The sequence below is a fragment of the Manis javanica genome, chromosome 9 (assembly GCF_040802235.1).
Source record: "Manis javanica isolate MJ-LG chromosome 9, MJ_LKY, whole genome shotgun sequence".
In the NCBI taxonomy this organism is placed as follows: Eukaryota; Metazoa; Chordata; class Mammalia; order Pholidota; family Manidae; genus Manis; species Manis javanica.
The window spans coordinates 77691588-77713540 of NC_133164.1; the positions used below are offsets into that span (position 1 = coordinate 77691588).

At 36.5% G+C, this 21953-nt stretch overlaps 1 protein-coding gene across 3 annotated transcripts in view; it reads right to left on the bottom strand.

Annotated features, from left to right (window-relative positions):
- Window positions 1-21953, bottom strand: part of ANKRD12 (ankyrin repeat domain 12) — a 182188-nt gene that overhangs the window by 79138 nt on the left and 81097 nt on the right. For all 3 annotated transcript variants that reach the window (XM_037008382.2, XM_037008384.2, XM_037008380.2), the window contains 2 exons: window positions 18937-19083; window positions 5878-6078 (listed from right to left, as the gene is read on the bottom strand). In XM_037008382.2, coding sequence (XP_036864277.2) covers window positions 5878-6078; window positions 18937-19083 — 348 coding nt within the window. The remainder of the gene's footprint in view (window positions 1-5877; window positions 6079-18936; window positions 19084-21953) is intronic.

Below are 21953 nucleotides of genomic sequence, written 5' to 3' on the forward strand. Positions count from 1 at the left end.
AATCTGTGGCATCTTACTACACTGATGGACAGTGACTGCATTGGAGTATGGGTAGGGACTTGATAAAATGGGTAAATGTAGTAGCCAGATTGTTTTTTCATGTGAAACCTTCATAAAAGTGTATATCAATAATGCCTTAATTAAAAAACAAAAACAAAAACAAATACATGTGGACAGATCAGTAAATCATAGACTCAAAGTAATGAAGCTCCAAGACTTAAAAATATTGTATTTGTGTGGCACTGTATCACCTGTTGGTCCATTTTGACATATTACCTATGTGAATTTAAACCTTCTTTGTCCAAAGGCAAAAAAAAGAAACAAGATGTATATGCTGCCTTCCAGAGACTAATTTTAGACCTAAAGATATACACAGACTGAAAGTGAAGGTATGGAAAAAAATATTTTATGCAAATAATAGGGAGAAAAAAGCAAGAGTCCAGTACTCACATCAGATAAAATGACTTAAAAACAAAGATAGTAACAAGAGACAAAGAAAGACATTACATAATGATAAAGGGGTCAATCCAACAAGAGGATATATAACATTATAATTATCTATGTTCTCAACATAGGAGCACCCAAATATGAAAAACAAATACTAACAGAACTAAAGGGAGAAATACAGTACAACTCAAATCACATTAGGCAACTTTAATATACCACTTATATCAATGGACACATCAACCAGACAGAATAAAGAAAACAGGCACTGAACAATAAATTAGATACATAGACTTAACAGATATCTACAGAACCATCCACATTTTTCTCAAGTGTACACTGAATGTTCTCTAGACAACATCATATGCTAGCCCACAAAAAGAGCCTCAATAAATTCAAAAAGACTGTAATTGTATCAAGCATCTTTTCAGATTACAATGTTATGAAACTAGAAATAAATTACATAAAGAAAACAAAAAAACCCCCACAAACACATGGAGGCTAAACCACATGCTTCTAAGTAATCAATGGATCAATAAAGAAATCAAAACAGAAGTCAAGCAATACATAGAGACAAATGAAAACAAATACAACAGTTGTGGGATGTTGCAAAAGCTGTTCAAAGAGGGAAGTACATAGCAATTCAGGCCTATCTCAAGAAATGAGAACAATCACAAACAGTCTAAACTCACAACTAAAGAAATGGAAAAAGAAGAACAAATGAAACCCAAAGTTAGGAAAAGGAGGGACATAATATATTAAGAAAGAACAGAGATGCCTGAAGCCAGTAGGATGAAATCCAACATCAAGAATTTGAAGGCAAAAGTAACTTGTGCAGAAGAAATATAAAGAAAACATCGGATGGTTTGGCTAGAGCATGGTTAGGGCAGGAAGATAACTAGATTTTCTGGTTTTCAAAATTTGAATTATAGTAATTTTTTGAAGTGCTGCTTTAAGTAGTAAATACATGTGTGTACACAGGATCTTATTAAAATTGGAGTATCTTTTAAAATTTTTCTTCTTTATATTTTGATAGCTATGTATTTAATGAATAATTCTTATCATTCTTAGTTGTGAATATTTGGCATCCTAGTGTTTTGCAATATTGTCCTACTGGGAGGGCACTATACATTTGGGAAAGATTAAAAAACAGGGCATAGATACTGTACATCTAAGCCCCTGAAAGACCAAAAAGCAGACAAGAGTGGAGGAGGTAGGGGGATCAGATCTGTGGCACAGTGGTTCAACAGTTGCCTATGTTGTTGAATACTCACCTTCACAAGAGCAGATGTTGTCTGTTGGTGTGGGAGGATGTTTTAGTCATTGGCTATATTCTCTATGCTGTGCTGCTACCCCTGTGATCAACTTATACTGCGATTTGAGAGTTTTTGTGCTCCTTTGTCCCCCAACCCCTCCTACATGGTGACCATTAGTCACTTCTCAGTGTCTGAGTCTATTCAGAATGCTTGATATCTTGATCTGAATGCTTATATGAGTATATATACATGTCAATTTGTTGAGTTGTATACACTCAGATTTGTGCATTTTATGGTATGCACCTCTATAAAACATTTACACAAAAGAAATTACAATCATTTAAAAAATGGAGGGAGGTAGAAGGGAAGTAGGAATTTGATTGGAAGGCACTGAAATAAACAGCTGGAGGCTTCTGACATTATGGCATGGATATTTGTGGGAACCATTTTCCTCTAACCATATAGCTTTTATCTAATGCTGAAATTTTTTTCAAATAAAGTTTAAAAACATACAGTAGTTTATAGTACTAAAAGAAGATGCCATCATGGTATTTCACTTATTTTTAGAAAAAAATTAAGAGCAGAAATAAATAAAATAGAGACTAAACCAGAAAAAAAAAAAAAAAAGGAGACCAAGAGCTGGGTCTTTGATATGATGAACAAAACAGAAACACCCCTAGCCAGTTTTATCATGAAAAATAGAAAGCGGACACAAAATCAGAAATGAAAAAGAGATAGTTACAACTGACACCACGCAAATACAAATAATTATTAGAGAATTCTATGAAAAATTATGTGCCAATAAATAGGACAAAGTAGAAGGGACAAATTCCTAGAAAAATTCAACCTTCCAAGACTGACCCAGGAAGAAGCAGAAAATCTGAACAATCCAATTGCCAGCAAAGAAATTGAGCTGGTATTCAAAAAACTCCCAACAAACGAAAGTCCAGAACCAATGGCTTCACAGCTAAATTCTACCAAACATTTAAAGAAGAGCTAGTACCCATCCTTCCTAAAATATCCTAAAAAGTAGAAGAGGAGGGAATACTTCCAAACTCATTTAATGAGGCTGTATTACTCTAATACCAAAACCAGACAATGACACTACAAAAAATGAAAATTACAGATCAATATCCCTGATGCACATAGATGCAAAAACCTCAACAAAATACTAACAAATCAAGTTAAAAAAACATCAAAAGGATCATCATGACCAAGTGGGATTTATTCCAGGAATGCAAGGATGGTATAATATTTGCAAATCAATCAAAGTGATACACCACATTAACAAGAAGGAGAATAAAAACCATATGATCATCTCAACAGGTGCTGAAAAAGCATTTGACAAAATTCAACATCCATTCATGGATAAAACACTCAACAAAATGGGTACAGAGGGTACATACTTCAACATAAGGCCACATATGACAAACCCAGAGCTAGTATCATACTCCATGAAGAAAAGCTGAAAGCTTTTCCTCTAAGATCAGGAATAAGACAAGGATATCCACTCTTACCACTTTTATTCAACATGTACTAGAGGTTCTAGCCATGGCAGCCAGGCAAGGTAAAGAGATACAAGGCATCTACATTGGTAAGGAAGAAGTGAACTGTCACTATTCACAGATATGATTTATACAGACACACACACACACACACACAATCCTAAAGACACCATGAAAAAACTATGAGAACTAATAACTGCATTCAGCAAAGTTGCAGAATGTAAAATCGATACACTGAAATGTGTTCTTTTTCTATATACTAACAACAAAGTGGCAAAAAGAGAAATCAGGAAAATAATTCTATTTACAAATGCATCAAAAAGAATATAATTACCTGGGAACAGACCCAACCAAGAAGGTGAAAGACCTGTATGCTGAAAACTATAAAGACAACTCATGAGAGAAATTAAAGAAGACACAAATACATGGAAATCTATCCCATGCTCATGGATAGGAAGAATTAAAATTGTCAAAATGGCATCCTGTCAAAGTAATTAACAGATTCAATGCAATCCCTATCAAAATACCAATAGCCTTTTTCAATGAACCAGAGGAAATAATCTTAAAATTCATATGGAACCACAAAAGACCCTGAATAGCCAAAGCAATTTCATGGAAGAGCAACAAGGCTGGGAGTATTATGCTCCCTCTCTTCAAGTTACACTACAGAGCTATAGTAATCAAAACAGTATGGTACTGGCAGAGGAACAGACCTGTAGATTAATGGAACAGAATAGAGAGCCCATATATAAATCCATGCAGATATAGTCATTTAGTATACAATAAAGGAGCTTTAATTATATAATTGAGAAAAAACAGCCTCTTTGATAACTGGTGGTGGCAAAACTGGACAGCTACATCAAGAGAATGAAACTAGATTACTGTCTAACTCCATACATAAAAGTAACTCAAAATGGCTTAAAGACCTAACTGTAAGACATAAAACCATAAAACTCTGAGAAAAAAACTTAGGCAAAAATCCCCTAAACATAAGCATGAGCTATTTTTTCCTGGACACATCTCAGGTAATGAAAGCAAAATAAAAAATGAACAAGTGGGACTACATCAAACTAAAATGCTTCTGTACAGCAAAGGACACCATCATCAGAACAAAATAGCAACTTACAATATGGGAGGGTATATTTATAAACGATTTATCTAATAACATGTTAACATCCAAAATATATAAAGAACTCATATATTTCACCCCCCAAAAAATAACCCGATCAAAAAAAGGGAGATCTTTCCAAAGAAGACACAGAGATGGCCAACAGGCACATGAAAAGATGGTCCACATTACTAATAGTCAGGGAAATGCAAATCAAAACCACAATGAGATATCACCTCATACCAGTTGGAATGACCCTGTCCAAAAGGTAAGAAGGAACAGTGTTGGTGAGGGTATGAAGAAAAGGGAACCCTCCTACACTGTTAGGGGGTATGTAAATTGGTACAGCCACTGAATGTAATTTGGAAAGCATTATGGAGTTTCCTCAATTAACTACAAGTAGAAATACCATGACCCAGTGACTCCACTTCTAGGAATTTAGTTGAAAAAAAACCCCCTAATTTGAAAAGATACATGTACTCCTATGTTTACTGCTGCTTTATTTACAATAATCACAAAAACAACCAGAATGTTCATGAACAGATGAATGCATAAAGAAGATGTGCTACATATACACAATTGCATATTATTCAGTCATAAAAATGAAGGAAACCCTGACATTTGCAACAACATGGATGAACCTAGAGGTATTATGCTAAGTGAAATATGCCAGGTGGAGAAGGACAAATACCATATGATTTCACTTACTTGTGGAATATAAAAACAAAACAAAAGAAAATGAACAAAGAGCAACAGTCACTGAGAAGTGACTGGTGGTTGTCATCAGGGAGGGGTGGGGCAGGTGGGTGAGGAGGGTGAGGGGGATAAAGGGGCACAAAAATTCAATCACAATGTAAGTTGTTTATAGGGATTAAAGCTTGGCATAGAGAATATAGTCAGTGGTTCTGTAATATCTTTCTATGTTGACATGTATTAACTTCACTAGTTGGGGTGATGATTTAATAATGTGTGTAACTGCTGAACCACTGTGGTGTATACTTGAAACCAATATAATATTGTATAACTATACTTTAGTTAAAAAAAACTGGGGCAGGGTGGGGTGCAGGTGGGTACTACAGTATGTGAAACTAAAGGGAAATTCTGTATTATTCCCTGTCTGGTTCTACTGTTTAAATTCTTTATGGTAAGAATGTATTGATACAGTATTTGAATAATTAAAATGAAATACCACTGGCACTCTATTCTATTACTCAGACTCAAGTTAATAAACGTTCTTCAAAGATTTATGAATGAACTAACTACTCTGAGTACATTATGTAACTCTAATTCGTGTAGAACAGAACCTGGATTGGATAAACAATTATACAGTAATATGTCCATTAAAATATAAGTTTAATATTTAAAAATGAGTAATTTTGACATGGAATTGCAGAAGAGATCAGGATTTTATGAGCACCCTCCAAATAGTTTTATAATAAAGTACACTTTTAAAATGCTTTTGTTTCAGAATGAGGAATGAAGAATATAGATGAAATTATATCCAGAATCTGTTTAGATGATAAATTTTAGTTCCTGGGTACTTATCTTTAGTTACCAATCTTACCTGCAAAATCTTTCACATTCACATTTGCACCTAAGCTTATTAATTCCTTGACTTGTTTCACATCTCCTCGAATAGCTGCCATGTGTAAAGGAGTTTCACCACGTTCATTTCTTTTATTAACTTTATCTTTTTGTCGAGATGAGGAACTGGGATTTTTCTTTTGTGCCGGTGTTGTTTGTGATGGATGATTTGGTGTGGAATCTGAAAGAAACAATAAAGTTAACAAAAATTTGGTGCTAGGTATTTTGTATATTCAATTAAACGCTTCTACAGGTAACTGCTAATTTCCTGAACAGGGAGAATATCTTTTCACCCTAACAACCCAAACCTTGACTTGGATGATACATAAATAATTTAACCGAAATATATGAAGTAGATCTTCCTTTTTGCATGAGTTAATTCCTTCCTACCCTCCTTATTCATGAGTTAATTTAGAAAAACTTTTATTCTATCAATTCATAAAATTGGCTTAAAATGATAATCTATCAAATATGTATACCCTTAAGTGTTTGCTCAATGAATAATTTGATTAACTGCAAAAAAATGTATTTTTCATGGCATGTAATTCTGTTATTCTAAGCCTATGTGAGATGACATTGAAGGCTAGAGTTCCCACTTTTGACTCAAGTTCTGGAACTCCATTCTAATTTTAAGAAGTCCCATACATATTAAGCTCATGGATGATTTTCGTATGAAAATGCAGCTTAAGAACTACAAGAAATAAGGACAGTCTGGAAAAAGGCCTTTAAAAAGTGGGATGACAAAAGAGGAAAGAATGTGCTCTGATTCCCATCTTTTGAGTTTTACTCAGTTTAGTTAAAATAGTTCCTGCCCAAGTTCTTTCCGCTCCATTCAGAACTACTGGGAAAAACAAAACAAAACCACAAACTGGTTTCCTAAATCATTTAAGGATTCATGATATATGTACAATGTTAGTGATAAATTCTGAAAATTTACAACCATTTAAAAGAAATAACTGCTGTAAGAAAAAAAGTCTATGGAAAATGATCTGGCATCATAAAAATTTTCTTACAAATTGACATGATGAGAGTGCTAAGGCAGTATCTCTTCCTCAAATAAGAATAAAGTTTAAAGTTTACTTTTGGATTTTAAAGTACACTTAGTCAGTAACAATTTCCTATCTATGTATTTCTGTAATGTACACACCACAGGAGCAAAGACCTTTGTCTATCTTATTCATCACTCTATCTTGACAGCTTAGAAGACTTTTTGGAACATAATGGGAATCATGAAGTCACTTGTAGAATAAATGAATTTTTATTATAGTCTTTACAGTCAAATTATTTACTAAGAAAATCAGCTGTAGAATTTCTTAAAAACAAAAGGACCTTTTTTTTAATTCACACAACTTGCAAGGAATTAATTCATGCAACATTTTGTTAGTCATCATGCTGAAATAATATTCACATACACACACTAAAAATAATACTTTCCATAATATCAATCAAGGTAAACATAACACATGGAAAAATAATTATGTAATGGACAAAACAATGAATCCTAAATTCCAAGTGTGTGTGTGTGTGTGTGTATATATATATATATATATACTGTTACTCCATATATATACATACACACACAGACACATACATATACATACATACATACATATATATATATACTGGTAAACAGCTTGACATTTAAAAATCTTCCAATTCTAGTTTTACATATACTAATAAAGTTAACTAAGTACCCTTAAATGAAAACACCCAGCTGCAGAACAATATCGTAGTATAATCTTATTTAACTTAAAAACAAACTACAATAAAAGACATGTATTTGAATGTTTGTACCTAGAAAATTTCTAGGAGATAAGAAACTATTACTACTGGTTTCCTCTCAAATGGGAGGATGCTGTAGATGGGGGAGGACTTCTGCCTTACTGTATTAACTCTGTTATTCTAAGCTTCATGGTGTAAAACCAATCAGTTCTGAAATCTAAGTTTTCCTAGCTGTTAAAGTCTGACTCAATGTCAAAATTTTACAGAAACATTTAAAATTTTAACACTGTAAAGTATCTCTAAATAAGCCACAGTCTTTCCAAGCTGGGGGTGAAAAGGTTGGGGAATAACCAAAACAATATGCTCTACATAAAAAAGCAGGCTGCCCTAATACACTTTTTTTTGGTATTATTCATCTACAATTTAATGAGTAACATTATGTTTACTAGACATCCCCCTTCATCAAGTCCCCCCCACATACCCCATTAGAGTAACTGTCCATCAGCATAATAAGATGCTACAAAATCAATACTTGTCTTCCCTGTGCTGTACAGCCCTTCCCTTGGAAAAATACCTTTAAAATGTGGTACAATAAAAGAGGAAAGAATGTGCTTTGATTCCCATCTTTTAAGTTTTACTCTACATTATGTCTGCTAATTGTAATAATTCCCCTTTTATCCCCCCTTATATCTCCCTTCATACCCATTCTCCCCAGTCCCTTTCCCTTTAGAAAGTGTTAGTCCATTCTTGGGTTCTGTGAGTCTGCTGCTATTTTGTTCCTTCACTATTTTTCTTTGTTCTTATACTCCACAGAGAAGTGAAATCATTTAATATTTGTCTTTTTCCACCATGGCTTATTTCACTAACCATAATACCCTCTAGCTCCATCCATATTGTTACAAATGGGAGGATCTGTTTTCTTCTTATGGCTGAATAATATTCCATTGTGTATATGTATCACCTCTGCTTTATCTGTTCATCTACTGATGGACACTTAGGTTGCTTCCATTTCTGGCTATTGTAAATGGTGCTGCGATAAACATAGGGGTGCATATGTCTTTTTGAAACTGGCCTGCTGCATTCTTAGGGTAAATTCCTAGGAGTGGAGTTCCTGGGCCAAATGGTATTTCTATTTTTAGTTTTCTGAGGAACCTCCATACTGCTTTCCACATGGTTGAACTAATTTACATTCCCACCAGCAGTGTAGGAGGGTTCCGCTTTCTCCACAACCTCACCAACATTTGTTGTTGTTTGTCTTTTGGATGGTGGCGATCCTTACTGGTGTGAGGTGATATCTCATTGTGGTGTTAATTCGTATTTACCTTATGATTAGTGATATGAAACATCTTTTCATGTGCTTGTTGGCCATCTGAATTCCTTCTTTGTAGAAATGTCTGTTCAGAGACACTGCCCATTTTTTAATTGGATTATTTGCTTTTTGATTGTTGAGGCATGTGAGCTCTTCATACATTTTGGATGTCAACCCTTTATCGGATATGTCATTTATGAATATATTCTCCCAACTGTAGGATGCCTTTTTGTTCTCTTCATGGTGTCCTTTGCTGTACAGAAGTTTTCAGCTTGATATAGTCCCATTTTGTTCATTTTTTCTTTTGTTTCCCTTGTCCGAGGAGGTATGTTCATGAAGAAGTTGCTCATGTTTATGTCGAAGAAATTTTGGCATATGTTTTTTTCTAAGAGGTTTATGGTTTCATGACTTACATTCAGGTCTTTGATCCACTTCAAATTAACTTTTGTATATGGGGTTAGACAATGATCGAGTTTCATTCTTTTACATGTAGTTGTCCAGTTTTGCCAACACCAGCTGTTGAAGAGGCTGTCATTTCCCCATTGTATGTCCATGGCTCCATTATCATATATTAATTGAGCATATATGCTTGGATTAATATCTGGACTCTCTATTCTGTTCCACTGGTCTGTGGGTCCATTCTTGTGCCAGTACTGAATTGTCTTGATTACTGAGGCTTTGTAGTAGAGCTTGAAGTTGGGAAGTGAGATTCACCTTTCTTTATTCTTCCTTCTCAGGATTGCTTTGGCTATTCAGGGTCTTCAGTCATTCCATATGAATTTTAGAACTATTTGTTCCAGTTCGTTGAAGAATGCTGTTGGTATTTTGATAGAGATTGCATTGAAGCTGTAGATTGCTTTAGCCAGGATGGCCATTTTGAGAATATTAATTCTTCCTAGCCAAGAGCATGGGATGAATTTCCATTTGTTAGTGTCCTCTTTAATTTCTCTTAAGAGTGTCTTATAGTTTTCAGGGTATAGGTCTTTCACTTCCTTGGTTAGGTTTTTCCTAGGTATTTTACTCTTTTTGATGCAATTGTGAATAGAATTGTTTTCCTGATTTCTCTTTCTGCTAGTTCATTGCTAGTGTATAGGAAAGCCACAGATTTCTGTGTGTTAATTTTGTATCTGGCAACTTTGCTGAATTCCGATATTAGTTCTAGTAGTTTTGGAGTGGAGTCTTTAGGGTTTTTTATGTACAATATCATGTCATCTGCAAGCAGGGACAGTCTAACTTCTTCCTTACCAATCTGGATGTCTTGTATTTTTTTGTTTGGTCTGATTGCCATCGCTAGGATCTCCAGTACTATGTTGAATAACAGTGGGGACAGTGGGCAACCCTGTCCTGTTCCCAATCTTAGGTGAAAAGCTTTCAGCTTCTCACTGTTAAGTATGATGTTGGCTGTGGGTTTGTCATATATGGCCTTTATTATGTTAAGGTACTTACTCTCTATACCCATTTTGTTGAGTTTTTATCATGAATGCATGTTGAATTTTGTCGAATGCTTTTCCAGAATCTCTGGAGATGATCATGTGGATTTATCCTTCTTTTTGTTGATGTGGTGATGTTGATGGATTTTCTAATATTGTACAATCCTTGCATTGCTGGGATAAATCTCACTTCATCATGTTGTATGATCCTCCTGATGAATTTTTTAATTCATTTTACTAACAGTTTGTTGAGTATTTTTGCATCTATGGTCATCACGGATATTGGTCTGTAATTTTCTTTTTTTGGTGGGGTCTTTGCCTGGTTTTGGTATTAGAGTGATGCTGGTTTCATAGAATCAGTTTCGAAGCATTCCCTCCTGTTCTATTTTTTTTGAAAACTTTAAGGAGAAAGGGTATTATGTCTTCTCTGTATGTCTGACAAAATTCTGAGTTAAATCCATCTGGCCTGGAGGTTTTGCTCTTGGGTAGTTTTTTGATTACCGCTTCAATTTCATTGCTGGTAATTGGTCTGTTTAGATTTTCTGTTTCTTCCTTGGTCAGTCTTGGAAGGTTGTATTTTTCTAGGAAGTTGTCCATTTCTTCTAGGTTTTCCAACTTGTTAGCATATAGGTTTTCATAGTATTCTCTAATAATTCTTTGGATTTCTGTGGGGTCCATCGTGATTTTTCCTTCCTCATTTGTGATTCTTTTGATGTGTGTAGATTCTCTTTTTCTCTTAATAAGTCTAGCTAGGGGCTTATCTATTTTGTTTATTTTCTCAAAGAACCAGCTCTTGGTTTCATTGATTTTTTTCTAGTGTTTTATTCTTCTCAATTTTATTTATTTCTTCTCTGATCTTCATTATGTCCCTCCTTCTGCTGACTTTAGGCCTCATTTGTTGTTGTTTTTCCAATTTCAATAATTGTGATTTTAGACTATTCATTTGGGATTGTTCTTCCTTCTTTAAATAGGCCTGGATTGCTATATACTTTCCTCTTAGAACTGCTTTTGCTGCATCCCACAGTAGTTGGGGCTTTGTGCTGTTGTTGTCATTTCTTTCCATATATTACTTGATCTCTATTTTAATTTTATCATTGATCCACTGATTATTTAGGAGCATGTTGTTAAGCCTCCATGTGTTTGTGAACCTTTTTGGTTTCTTTGTACAATTGATTTCTGTTTTTATACCTTTGTGGTCCAAGAAGTTGGTTGGTAGAATTTTAATCTTTTTGAATTTACCGAGGCTCTTTTTGTGGCCTAGTATGTGATCTATTCTGGAAAATGCTCCATGTGCACTTGAGAAGAATGTGTACCCGGCTGCTTTTCGGTGTAAAGTTCTGTAGATATCTATTAGGTCCATCTGTTCTAGTGTGTTGTTCAGTGCCTCTGTGTCCTTACTTATTTTCTGTCTGGTTGATCTGTCCTTTGGAGTGAGTGGTGTGTTGAAGTCTCCTAAAATGAATGCATTGCATTCTATTTCCTCCTTTAATTCTGTTAGTATCTGTTTCACATATGTTGGTGCTCCTGTATTGGTTGCATATATATTTATAATGGTTATATCCTCTTGTCGGAATGACCCCTTTATTATTATGTAGTGTCCTTCTTTATCTCTTGTTACTTTCTTTGTTTTGAAGTCTATTTTGTCTGATACTAGTACTGCAACACCTGCTTTTTTCTCCCTGTTGTTTGCATGAAATATCTTTTTCCATCCCTTGACTTTCAGTTTGTGCATGTCTTTGGGTTTTAGGTTAGTCTCTTGTAAGCAGCATATAGACGGGTCTTCCATTCTATTACTCTGTGTCTTTTGATTGGTGCATTCAGTCCATTTATATTTCGGGTGATTATTGAAAGATATGTACTTATTGCCATTGCAGGCTTTAGATTTGTGGTTACCAAACGTTTAAGGTTAGCTTCTTTACTATCTAACTGTCTAACTTAACTTGCTTATTGAGCTATTATAAACACAGTCTGATGATTTTCTGTCTCTCTCCCTTCTTATTCCTCCTCCTCCATTGTTTATATGTTAGGTGTTTTATTCTGTGCTCTTTTGTGTTTCCTTTGACTGCTTTTGTGATTAGTTGATTTTACTTTTTGCCTTTAGTTAGTATTTGATTGGTTTACTTTCTTTACTGTGGTTTTATTTTCTCTGGTGACATCTACTTAGCCTTAGGAGTGCTTCCATCTAGAGCAGTCCCTCTAAAATGCCCTGTAGAGGTGGTTGATGGGAGGCAAATTTCCTCAACTTTTGCTTGTCTGGGAATTGTTTAATCTCTCCTTCATATTTAAATGATAATCGTGCTGGATACAGTATCCTTGTTTCAAAGCCCTTCTGTTTCATTGCATTAAATATATCATGCCATTCTCTTCTGGTCTGTAAGGTTTCTGTTGAGAAGTCTGATGATAGCTGGATGGGTTTTCCTTTGTAGGTGACCTTTTTCTCTCTCTCTGGCTGCCTTTAATACTCTGTCCTTGTCCTTGATCTTTGCTTTTTAATTATTATGTGTCTTGGTATTGTCTTCCTTGGGTCCCTTCTGTTGGGAGTTCTGTGGGCTTCCGTGGTCTCAGAGACTATTTCCTCTCCCAGTTTGGGGAATTTTTCAGCAATTATTTCTTCAAATACACTTTCTATCCCTTTTTTCTCTTTTCGTCTTTTCGTACCCCTATAATGCAGATATTGTTGTTTCGATTGGTCACACAGTTGTCTTAATATTCTTTCATTCCTGGAGATCCTTTTCTCTCTCTTTGCCTCAGCTTCTCTGTGTTCCTGTTCTCTGATTTCTATTCCATTAATGGCATCTTGCACCTCATCCAGTCTGCTCTTAAATCCTTCCAGAGATTGTTTTATTTCTGTATTCTCCCTCTCCACTTTATCTGTTAGCTCTTGCATATTTCTCTGCAGCTCCATTACCATGGTTATGACCTTTATTTTGAGTTATTTTTCAGGAAGATTGGTTAAATTCATCTCCACAGGCTCCTTCTCAGGGGTTGTCTGTGTGATTCTGGTCTGGATCAAATTCTTCTGCCTTTTCATGGTGATAGACATAGTCGTGGGCAGTTGACACGTGTGTCAGCTGGGAGAACAAAGTCCCTTCTTGTTTGGTGACCACCTTCCTGTCTTGTGAGAATGGCGACCACTAGCAGCTTGTGATGGGCAGCTGTGCACCGATGGGGCCTCTGCATCTGACCTGGGCAGCTGCAGAGGAGACTCTGGGCGGTTGCTGTGGGTATGGCTGCTCTCAGGCTGCTCTCCTGCTATGGTGGGGCTGCACCGGAGGGGAATGGAAGGGAGGCTGTTTATTGCCATGAGGGGCCTCAGAGCTGCGCTGCTCCCAGACAGTTAGGGTACCCAGAGTTCCCCGGAATTCCCAGCTGTTGAGCTGAGTGTGCTGGGACACTTCCATTTTTTTGTGAGGCCCCTGTCCCTATAAGACTTTCAAAAAGCACTCGCTTTTCTTTTGTCCCTGGGCACCGGCTGCATGGACCTCTTGCAGGATTTACTATTTTGTTTCCCTAATATCCAGCACACCATGCACTGTGTGTCTGTGCTCCCGGTGCCAATGACTAGGGCTGGGTATTTAGCAGTCCTGGGCTCCCACTCCTTCCCTGCTCCAACTCCTTTCCTCTGGCCAGGGAGCTGGGGTGAGGGTTGCTCGGGTCCCGCCTGGCCACGGCTTGTATCTTACCCTCCCATGGTGCTTAGTTCTTGCAGATGAAGATGTAGCCTGGCTGTTGTACTGTATCTTCTGGTCTCTCTTTTAGGAATAGTTGTATTTGTCGTATTTTCAAAAATATAGTTTTGGGAGGAGATTTCTGCTGCCCTACTCACGCCGCCATCTTGGCTCCTCCCTGCTCCCGCTTTTCTTTTGTCCTAGGGGAACCGCCTGTGGGGACTTGCTTGCAGTCTCCATCTCAGATTTTACTCTTCCATTTCTCTAATATTCAGTACACCATGCAGTGTGTTCCTATGCTCCTGGTGCAGATTACTGGGATGGTTATTTAATAGTCCTATGCTTCCACTCTCTCACCAATCTGATTCATTTCCTCCTGCTGATGAGATGGGGTGGGGGGAGTGCTCAGGTCCCGCCAGGTCACGGCTTTGTATCTTACCCATTTCATGAGATGTTGAGTTCTCACAGATGTAGATGCAGCCTGGCTGTTGAACTGTATCCTCTGGTCTTTTAGGAATAGTTATATTTGTTGTATTTTCAAAAATATATACGGTTTTGGGAGATTTCCGCTGCACTACCCACACCACCATCTTGAACTGTCTTCCTTAAACATTTTATAGAATTCACTGGTGAAGACATTTGGACCTGGCCTTCTCTTTGTGGGAAGATTTGTATTTACTGATTCAAGTTTTTACCCTGGCCTATATCTATTCAGATTTTCTGTTTCTCTTGAGTTAATTTTGGTAGTCTGTTCTGTCAAGGAAAGCTTCTATTTTAATCTTCCTAAAAAATTATTGGAATTATGTCCATAATATCCCTTTATGATCCTTTAATTCCATAAGGGGTATAGTGCTATTTCTCCTTTGTTTTTCATTTTAGTAATTGGTATCTTCTTTTTCTTAGCATAGCTCAAGGTTTATCAGTTTGGCCTTTTCAAAGAACAAGATTTTGGGTACTTTTCTCTGTTTCCTTCTGTTTTTAATCCATTGATTTCTATGTTGATCTTCATTATTTCCTTAATTTTTAATTTAGGTTTGATTTATTCTTCTGCTATCTTCTTGAGGTGGATGCTTAGATTATTGTCTTCCCTTTAATGTAAACATTTGCCATTGGTTTCCCTCTGAGCACAGATTTTGGTGTTTTCCTTAAATTTGATATGTTGTATTTTTGTTTTCATTCAATTCTAGATAATTATTGCCATTGCAGCTTTTAGATTTGTGGTTACCAAAGGTTCAAGGGTAGCTTCTTTACTATCTAACAGTCTAACTTACTCACTTTATACACTATTTCAAACACAATCTAAAGGTTCTTTATGTTTCCTCCCTTCTTTTTCTTCCTTCTCCTCTCTTTATATATTAGGTGTCATATTCTGTACTGTGTATCCCTTGACTCACTTTGTACGTAGCTGATTTTATTTTGCATTTGCTTAGTAATTAATTGGTCTACTTCCTTTACTGTGGTTTATTTTCTCTGGTGATGGCTATTTACCTTTAGGGACACTTCTATCTATAGCAGTCTCTCAAAAATACAAGATAGAGATAGTTTATGGGAGGTAAATTCCCTCAACTTCTGCTTAAATGGAAATTGTTTAGTCCCTGCTTCAAATTTAAATGATATTCTTACCGGGTGGAGTATTCTTGGTTTGTGGCCCTTCTGTTTTATTATATTAAATATATCATACCACTTTCTTCTGGCCTGTAAGGTTTCTGCTGATAAGTCTGATGATAGCCTGATGGCTTTTCCTTTGTACGTGATTTTTTTCCTCTCTGCTCTGTCCTTGTCCTTGATCTTTGCTGTTTTAATTATCATATGTCTTGGTGTTGTCCTCCTTGTTTCCCTTGTGTTGGAAGATCTGTGGGCTTCCATGGTCTGAGAGACTATTTCCTTTCCCAGCTTGGGGAAGTTTTCAGCAATTATTTCTTCAAAGACACTTTCTATCCCTTTTTCTCTCTCTTCTTCTTCTGATATTTCTATAATGTGAATATTGTCCTGTTTGTTCACACAGTTGTCTTAATATTCTTTCATTCCTGGAGATCCTTTTATCTCTCTCTGACTCAGCTTCTCTGTATTCCTGTTCTCTTATTTCTATTCCATTAACAGTCTCTTACACCTCATCCATTCTGCTCTTAAGTCCTTCTATTGATTGTTTCATTAATGTTATCTCCCTCCTGACTTCATCCCTTAGCTCTTGCATATTTCTCTGCAAGTCCATCAACATGGTTATGACTTTTATTTTGAATACTTTTTCAGGAAGATTGGTTATATCTATCTCACCAGGCCCTCTCTCTGGGGTTGTCTGAGTGATTTTTAACTGCAGCAGATTCTTCTGCCTTTTCATGGCGACAGAAGTGGTCGCAGGCAGGTGACGTGTGTGTCAGCTGGGAGAACAAAGTCCCTTCTGCTTGCTGGTAGCCTTGCCCTTCTCTGTCGCCTGTGTCAGTTACCTGCATACCGGGAGCAGTCTCTGGGATAATCTCCTGAGCTGCCATGGGTGGAGCCACCTTCAGCCTAGCCTAGGGCACTGTGCAGGGTCGCTGGCATGTTGGGTGTGCTCTCTTGCGAGAATGGCACCTCTTTGTGCCTTCTGGACCTTGCTCTGGCTTCTGCTGCCTGTTTCGGTTACCCACACAGCGGGAGCAGTCTCTGGGATAATCTCCTGAGCTGCCATGGGCGGAGTGGCCCTCGGGTAGCCTAGAGCCCTGCAAGGGGTGGCAGATGTGTAGGGTGTCCTCCTGTGAGAATGGCACCCCTTCGTGCCTTCTGGACCTTTCTCCGGCTTCCACTGCCTGTGCCAGTTACCTGCACACAGAGAGCAGTCTCTGGGATAATCTCCTGAGCTGCCATGGGCGGAGTGGCCCTCGGGTAGCCTAGAGCCCTGCAAGGGGTGGCAGATGTGTAGGGTGTCCTCCTGTGAGAATGGCGCCCCTTTGTGCCTTCTGGACCTTTCTCCAGCTTCCACTGCCTGTGCCAGTTACCTGCACACAGAGAGCAGTCTCTGGGATAATCTCCTGAGCTGCCATGGGCAGGGCGCTCCTCAGGTTAGTCTAGAGCCCTGTGGGGGGTGGCAGACGCGTAGTGTGTGTTCTCCTGTGAGAACAGCGCCCCTTTGTGCCTTCCAGACCTCTGTCTGTGCTGGGCAGCTACGTGCTGGCAGCAGCCTATTGGTCTGGGATGGTTAGCTGGGCTCTCGGAGGACACTTTGGGTGGTTGCTGTGGGCAGGTCTATTCTCTGGCTGCTCTGCAGCTGTGGCGGGTCAGCCGGTTTGCTTGCAGCACCAGCCAGTGGGAATGAATGGCAGGCTGCTTATTGCCATGAGGGGCTTCGGGTCTGAGTTACCCTCCAGGGGGTTGGGGCTCTTGAAGTTCCTTAGGATTCCCAACGTGCTGGGCTGAGTGTGCCAGGACGATTTTGTCCAGCTAGTAAGCCCTTGACCCACTTTTCTTTTGTCCCAGGGGAGCTGGCTGTGGGGACCTGTTCACAGTCTCCATCTCAGATTTTACTTTTCCTTTTCTCTAATATCCAGTACACCATGTAATGTGTGTCTGTGCTCCCAGTACAGATTACTAGGGCTGGTTATTTAGTAGTCCTGTACTTCCACTCCCTCCCCTTTCTGATTCTTTTCCTTCTGCTGGTAAGCTGGAGTGGGAGGAGTGCTCGGGTCCTGCCGAGTCATGGCTTTGTATCTTACGCTTTTCATGAGATGCTGAGTTCTTGGAGATGTAGATGTAGCCTGGCTGTTGTACTATATCTTCTGGTCTCTCTTTTAGGAGTAGTTGTATTTGTTGTCTTTTCAAAAATATATATGTGTTTTGGGAAGAGATTTCTGCCGCCCTACTCACACTGCCATCTTGAGCACCTTCCCTGCCCTAACATATTTTTATTAGTGAAAGACACTAGATATATTCATGCTTTGATGGAAACTGTAATACACAGAGACTAAGAATTTAACCATGGTGTCCCAATTAACAAAAAAAAGAGCCAATAAAAGAAAAGCTCACTACAAAAACCATGTCCTTGTCAATGCGCTTCAAGAAGGTAAGTGATGTCATCTGAAGTCTTGTATAAGATCCAGTGAGTTTTTCTTTCCTCTGACAAAAGTGATTTACTTTCTTGTATCAGTCAGTGAGCACTATGCAACTTAAAATTTTTCATTTGCATTTTTAGCCACCAGAATACAGTTAAATTCAATGCTCAATAATGATAACTATCTCAGCCCAGCTGTCTAGAATTTATCTACCTTCTTAGCTCATTTTAATAAATTAGTAGGTTGGTTTGTTTGTTCCCTCTTTGTTTTGGTCCTGCCAGTAAGCCATCTTCAGTTATTTCTGGAGGCCACAGTATATGAACAAACCCACAAGAAGACATAGCAAATAATACCTTAACTGGAAGTGTGAAATGAATTATGAATAAACTTAGATAGTATACAGCATATATTTTTCCTTTTAAATAAAACTTAAATAATAAAACATAGACTACATTCTTGTTTCTAAGAGTAATAATGTGATAAGATTACCAGTTCATCAGCAGGGTGCTAGTGAACTACAAACCTAGAAGCTGCTTTACAGAAACTGGGGTAAAATAATTCTTCAGTAAAGTGAAGGCACAAAGTTCTGCAACAGATTTCTCAAAATGACTAATCCATTTCTGAATTATTCATTTTAGGTGGCAAATATTCTGAAAGTCTACTATCTACAAAGACCCCTGTTCTTCTATAGCTTCTCATCTACTGGAGATACAGACAATAAACAATTGTCATACAAATAAATGTAAAGTTACAAATTTATGTTACAAGAAATTCTGATTAAATCCAAGTAAGGATGAAAATTTTAAGTAGTTAAAAATAATTGTTAATACAAGACTTGAAACAGAGGAAAACTAAGAATAAACATGAACTCAATGATGGTGTCACCTGGACTGTTGTCTCTTGCTGTCATCTGCATAAGAAGTGCCATCTGCTTTCGCTCTGAGAGTGGATAACCAAAAAGAATGCTAACTGGTGTGGACTTCTTGTTTCCAGTTTCCTTTTTTGTTTTTTTCTTTTCTGGACCTTCTTTCTCTGGAATTATTAATAAATATGTAAGAATGTAAAACAGATGTAAGTAATTATAGCAAAACATAAGAAGTGTTTTTAAAATAGACTCTATACATTTGTATGAGAAATGTGTGTATGAGCTAGAAATAGGCTGATAAAAAAGCACTAGTTTTTTATTATATTATAAAACTTTCTTCCTGAATGCTTTCAAAAAATAAATCTTTATTCCATTTTCAGAAAATAACATTTGGAAGTTTAATCCTAGTAAAGTTTGTTTCCAAACATTCCTTAGTATTACATCTTTGAAATTTCTCTTGTATTCATTATAATTCTGTTCTTTGTAATTACTGCTAAGCCTATATAGCCATGTTCCTTCAAATTATTCCCTAATTCCATTAATGATCTGTATAATCTTCTAAGGAGGTAAGTATTTATGACAAGTTTTATCACACAAAGTAATTGCTGAAAAAAAGCACCAGATCACTTTATTTCAGTCACAGGATAGTTGAACATGGATTATTAATCAAAGCAAAAAAGTGAGTAAAAGAAAGTATGTGTGTGTGTTGGGGATAGCAAGGAGGTGGGAGTTAACAGATATCCTGCAAATCCAAAAATGTCTAAGGATTTTTCAAAGAGATTTGATCCATCATACTCTCAGATTTAGCTACTTGGGGAATCTTTTGACAATACAGCTAGCATTTCCCATTAAGTGCCAGGAAATTCAGACGAAAATGGATTCTATAGATCAAACAGATTCAGATGTCTGTTCTTTCTTTAGGACTTCTCTAGAGTTAATTCAGGTGGCCCTGTGAAAGCTAATGCAGACTGCCCGCCTATCAACCGTCTAGGCATCTGTTTCTTAGAAACCTATACAGATATCTGGGATTTACTGATCCAGGTTTGAGGGTCCCTGCAAAAAGGGGCTATAAATATAAATAAATTAAAAATAAATGTGAAACATAGCAAAAATTAGTGAAAAAGCTATTATTTTATTTTCAGGCAGATGTGGTCAGCAGCTAGACTACATAGGAGACAAGCATTTAATAATTTAACAAACTTAAGAAATAAAAGTTTTATATTATTTAAATATTACTACTGAAGGCGTACAAACTTAAAGTAATAATTCTTTCAGTATATTGCTTAGCATAATTAGGATAAGCTAGCATCTTTATGGCTTAGAAAAACTAAGAGGTCCTAAACTCTACTGCCCACAAATCACTCAAAATTCAATAGCTCCTAAATTGTGTTTTATTGATACCTGAATTTTACACAAAATTTAAAAACCAAGATTTATTCAAGTCAGTCTTTATTAATAGTACTAATAATTATTTTTGTATTTACTGCATTATAATGAATGATCCAATTTAGTATAAATTCAGTTTCAGCTAAGTGTTTCACCTAACTTACTAAATTTACTACAAAGCCCTCAACATGTCTTTTAGAGAAACCTGAAATAGAGAAACTTATGTTAGAGAAATGTATATGCTTTGGTTCTTGTATTTAATGAGGAGCCACAATTTTCATCTGAATTACCAAATCTTTAAACATAATGTACTTCTTGCCTAAAGTTAAACTATTAAACAGTGTGAAAATTTTATAGAAAATAGAAGTTTTAAGAAAAATTAGTATGCAGTAACTTGAGAAAACAAAACAAAGAAAAAATGCATTCTATCTATCCTTAAAATATTTTCTTACATTTTGGGGAAAATTTTTTATTTTCTCATATGCAAAACAATAGATTTTTTCTCTGTTTAACTGCTTTTTAATGCAATGTCTTAAAAAGCAAATGTTCTAAAATAATATATATTCAGTTTACAGAAAAAAGTTAGATACTTATAAATTCATTATTAGAATTTCATGCTGCCAAACATCAAATATATCATTAATACATTTTGGAAAAGCATAAACAAATTGGATGTACTGCAAATATTCAAATAAAAATTCAAATCATATATTAGCATCCAAACTTAACTCTATTTTTTGAGTTACCTTAGTCATTTGTCTGAGTTTCATGCTTTATATGATAGAAAAAGAAGGTAAGTGAACAGCAGCTGGTGTAAGATAGCTAGGTTAAAGATAATTATATACCATTCTTCAAAATTCTTAATTAACATGTCCCAAAGAGTGCTTTTTTGAGCTTAAAGCATTCAACAAAATTGACTATATGGGAGCTATCCTGTGAAGAACCTGTTTCCTCTGACCTGCAGTAAGTAATAAATGATCATGTACTTCTCAAGTTTCAATAACTGTAATATTTACCTGCCTGAATAATAGATCAGAATTTTAAACTTTAAACAAAGCAATACTGACACACATGCTCATTAAGCAGTCTACTATATTTTTAAAACTCAACTCAACCACTGCAGAGATTTTTTAAGAAAAACCCAAGTTATTCACTTAACACTAAAGAAAAACTGAGAAATTGACTTATCAACAATTCAATAATCTTTATTTCAAGATTTAGAGGATCTTTAGAAATATAGTGTTTCAGTCTTTTCTCAAAAATTCATGCTTTCTTTTCATGACTTGTTAGAATAAACAGAAAGCTTAATATTGTCACATTCCAAGTAAATGTACATGAAGAAGAGAGAAAATTGTTTTTCTTGGGGAACTGGCTCATAAACCTATCAGTGTATCTCAAAAATTAAATACGAGATTTTCCCACAAGGCAGTCACTGATTAAGGAATGAAACAATGGGACTACAACTCAACTACCCATGACATAATTAAATCAATCGTGTTTGGAATGTGTATACTTCGATTTTAAGAAAAAAATGTTGTACCACTCTGGTTCTAAAATGTCTACACAAATCTCTAACAGCTGAGTGCTTGTACCTTTGATTTCTAGCAATGACACTCAGATTATGGGTGGGTTTGTCTCATTCAGGTGCACT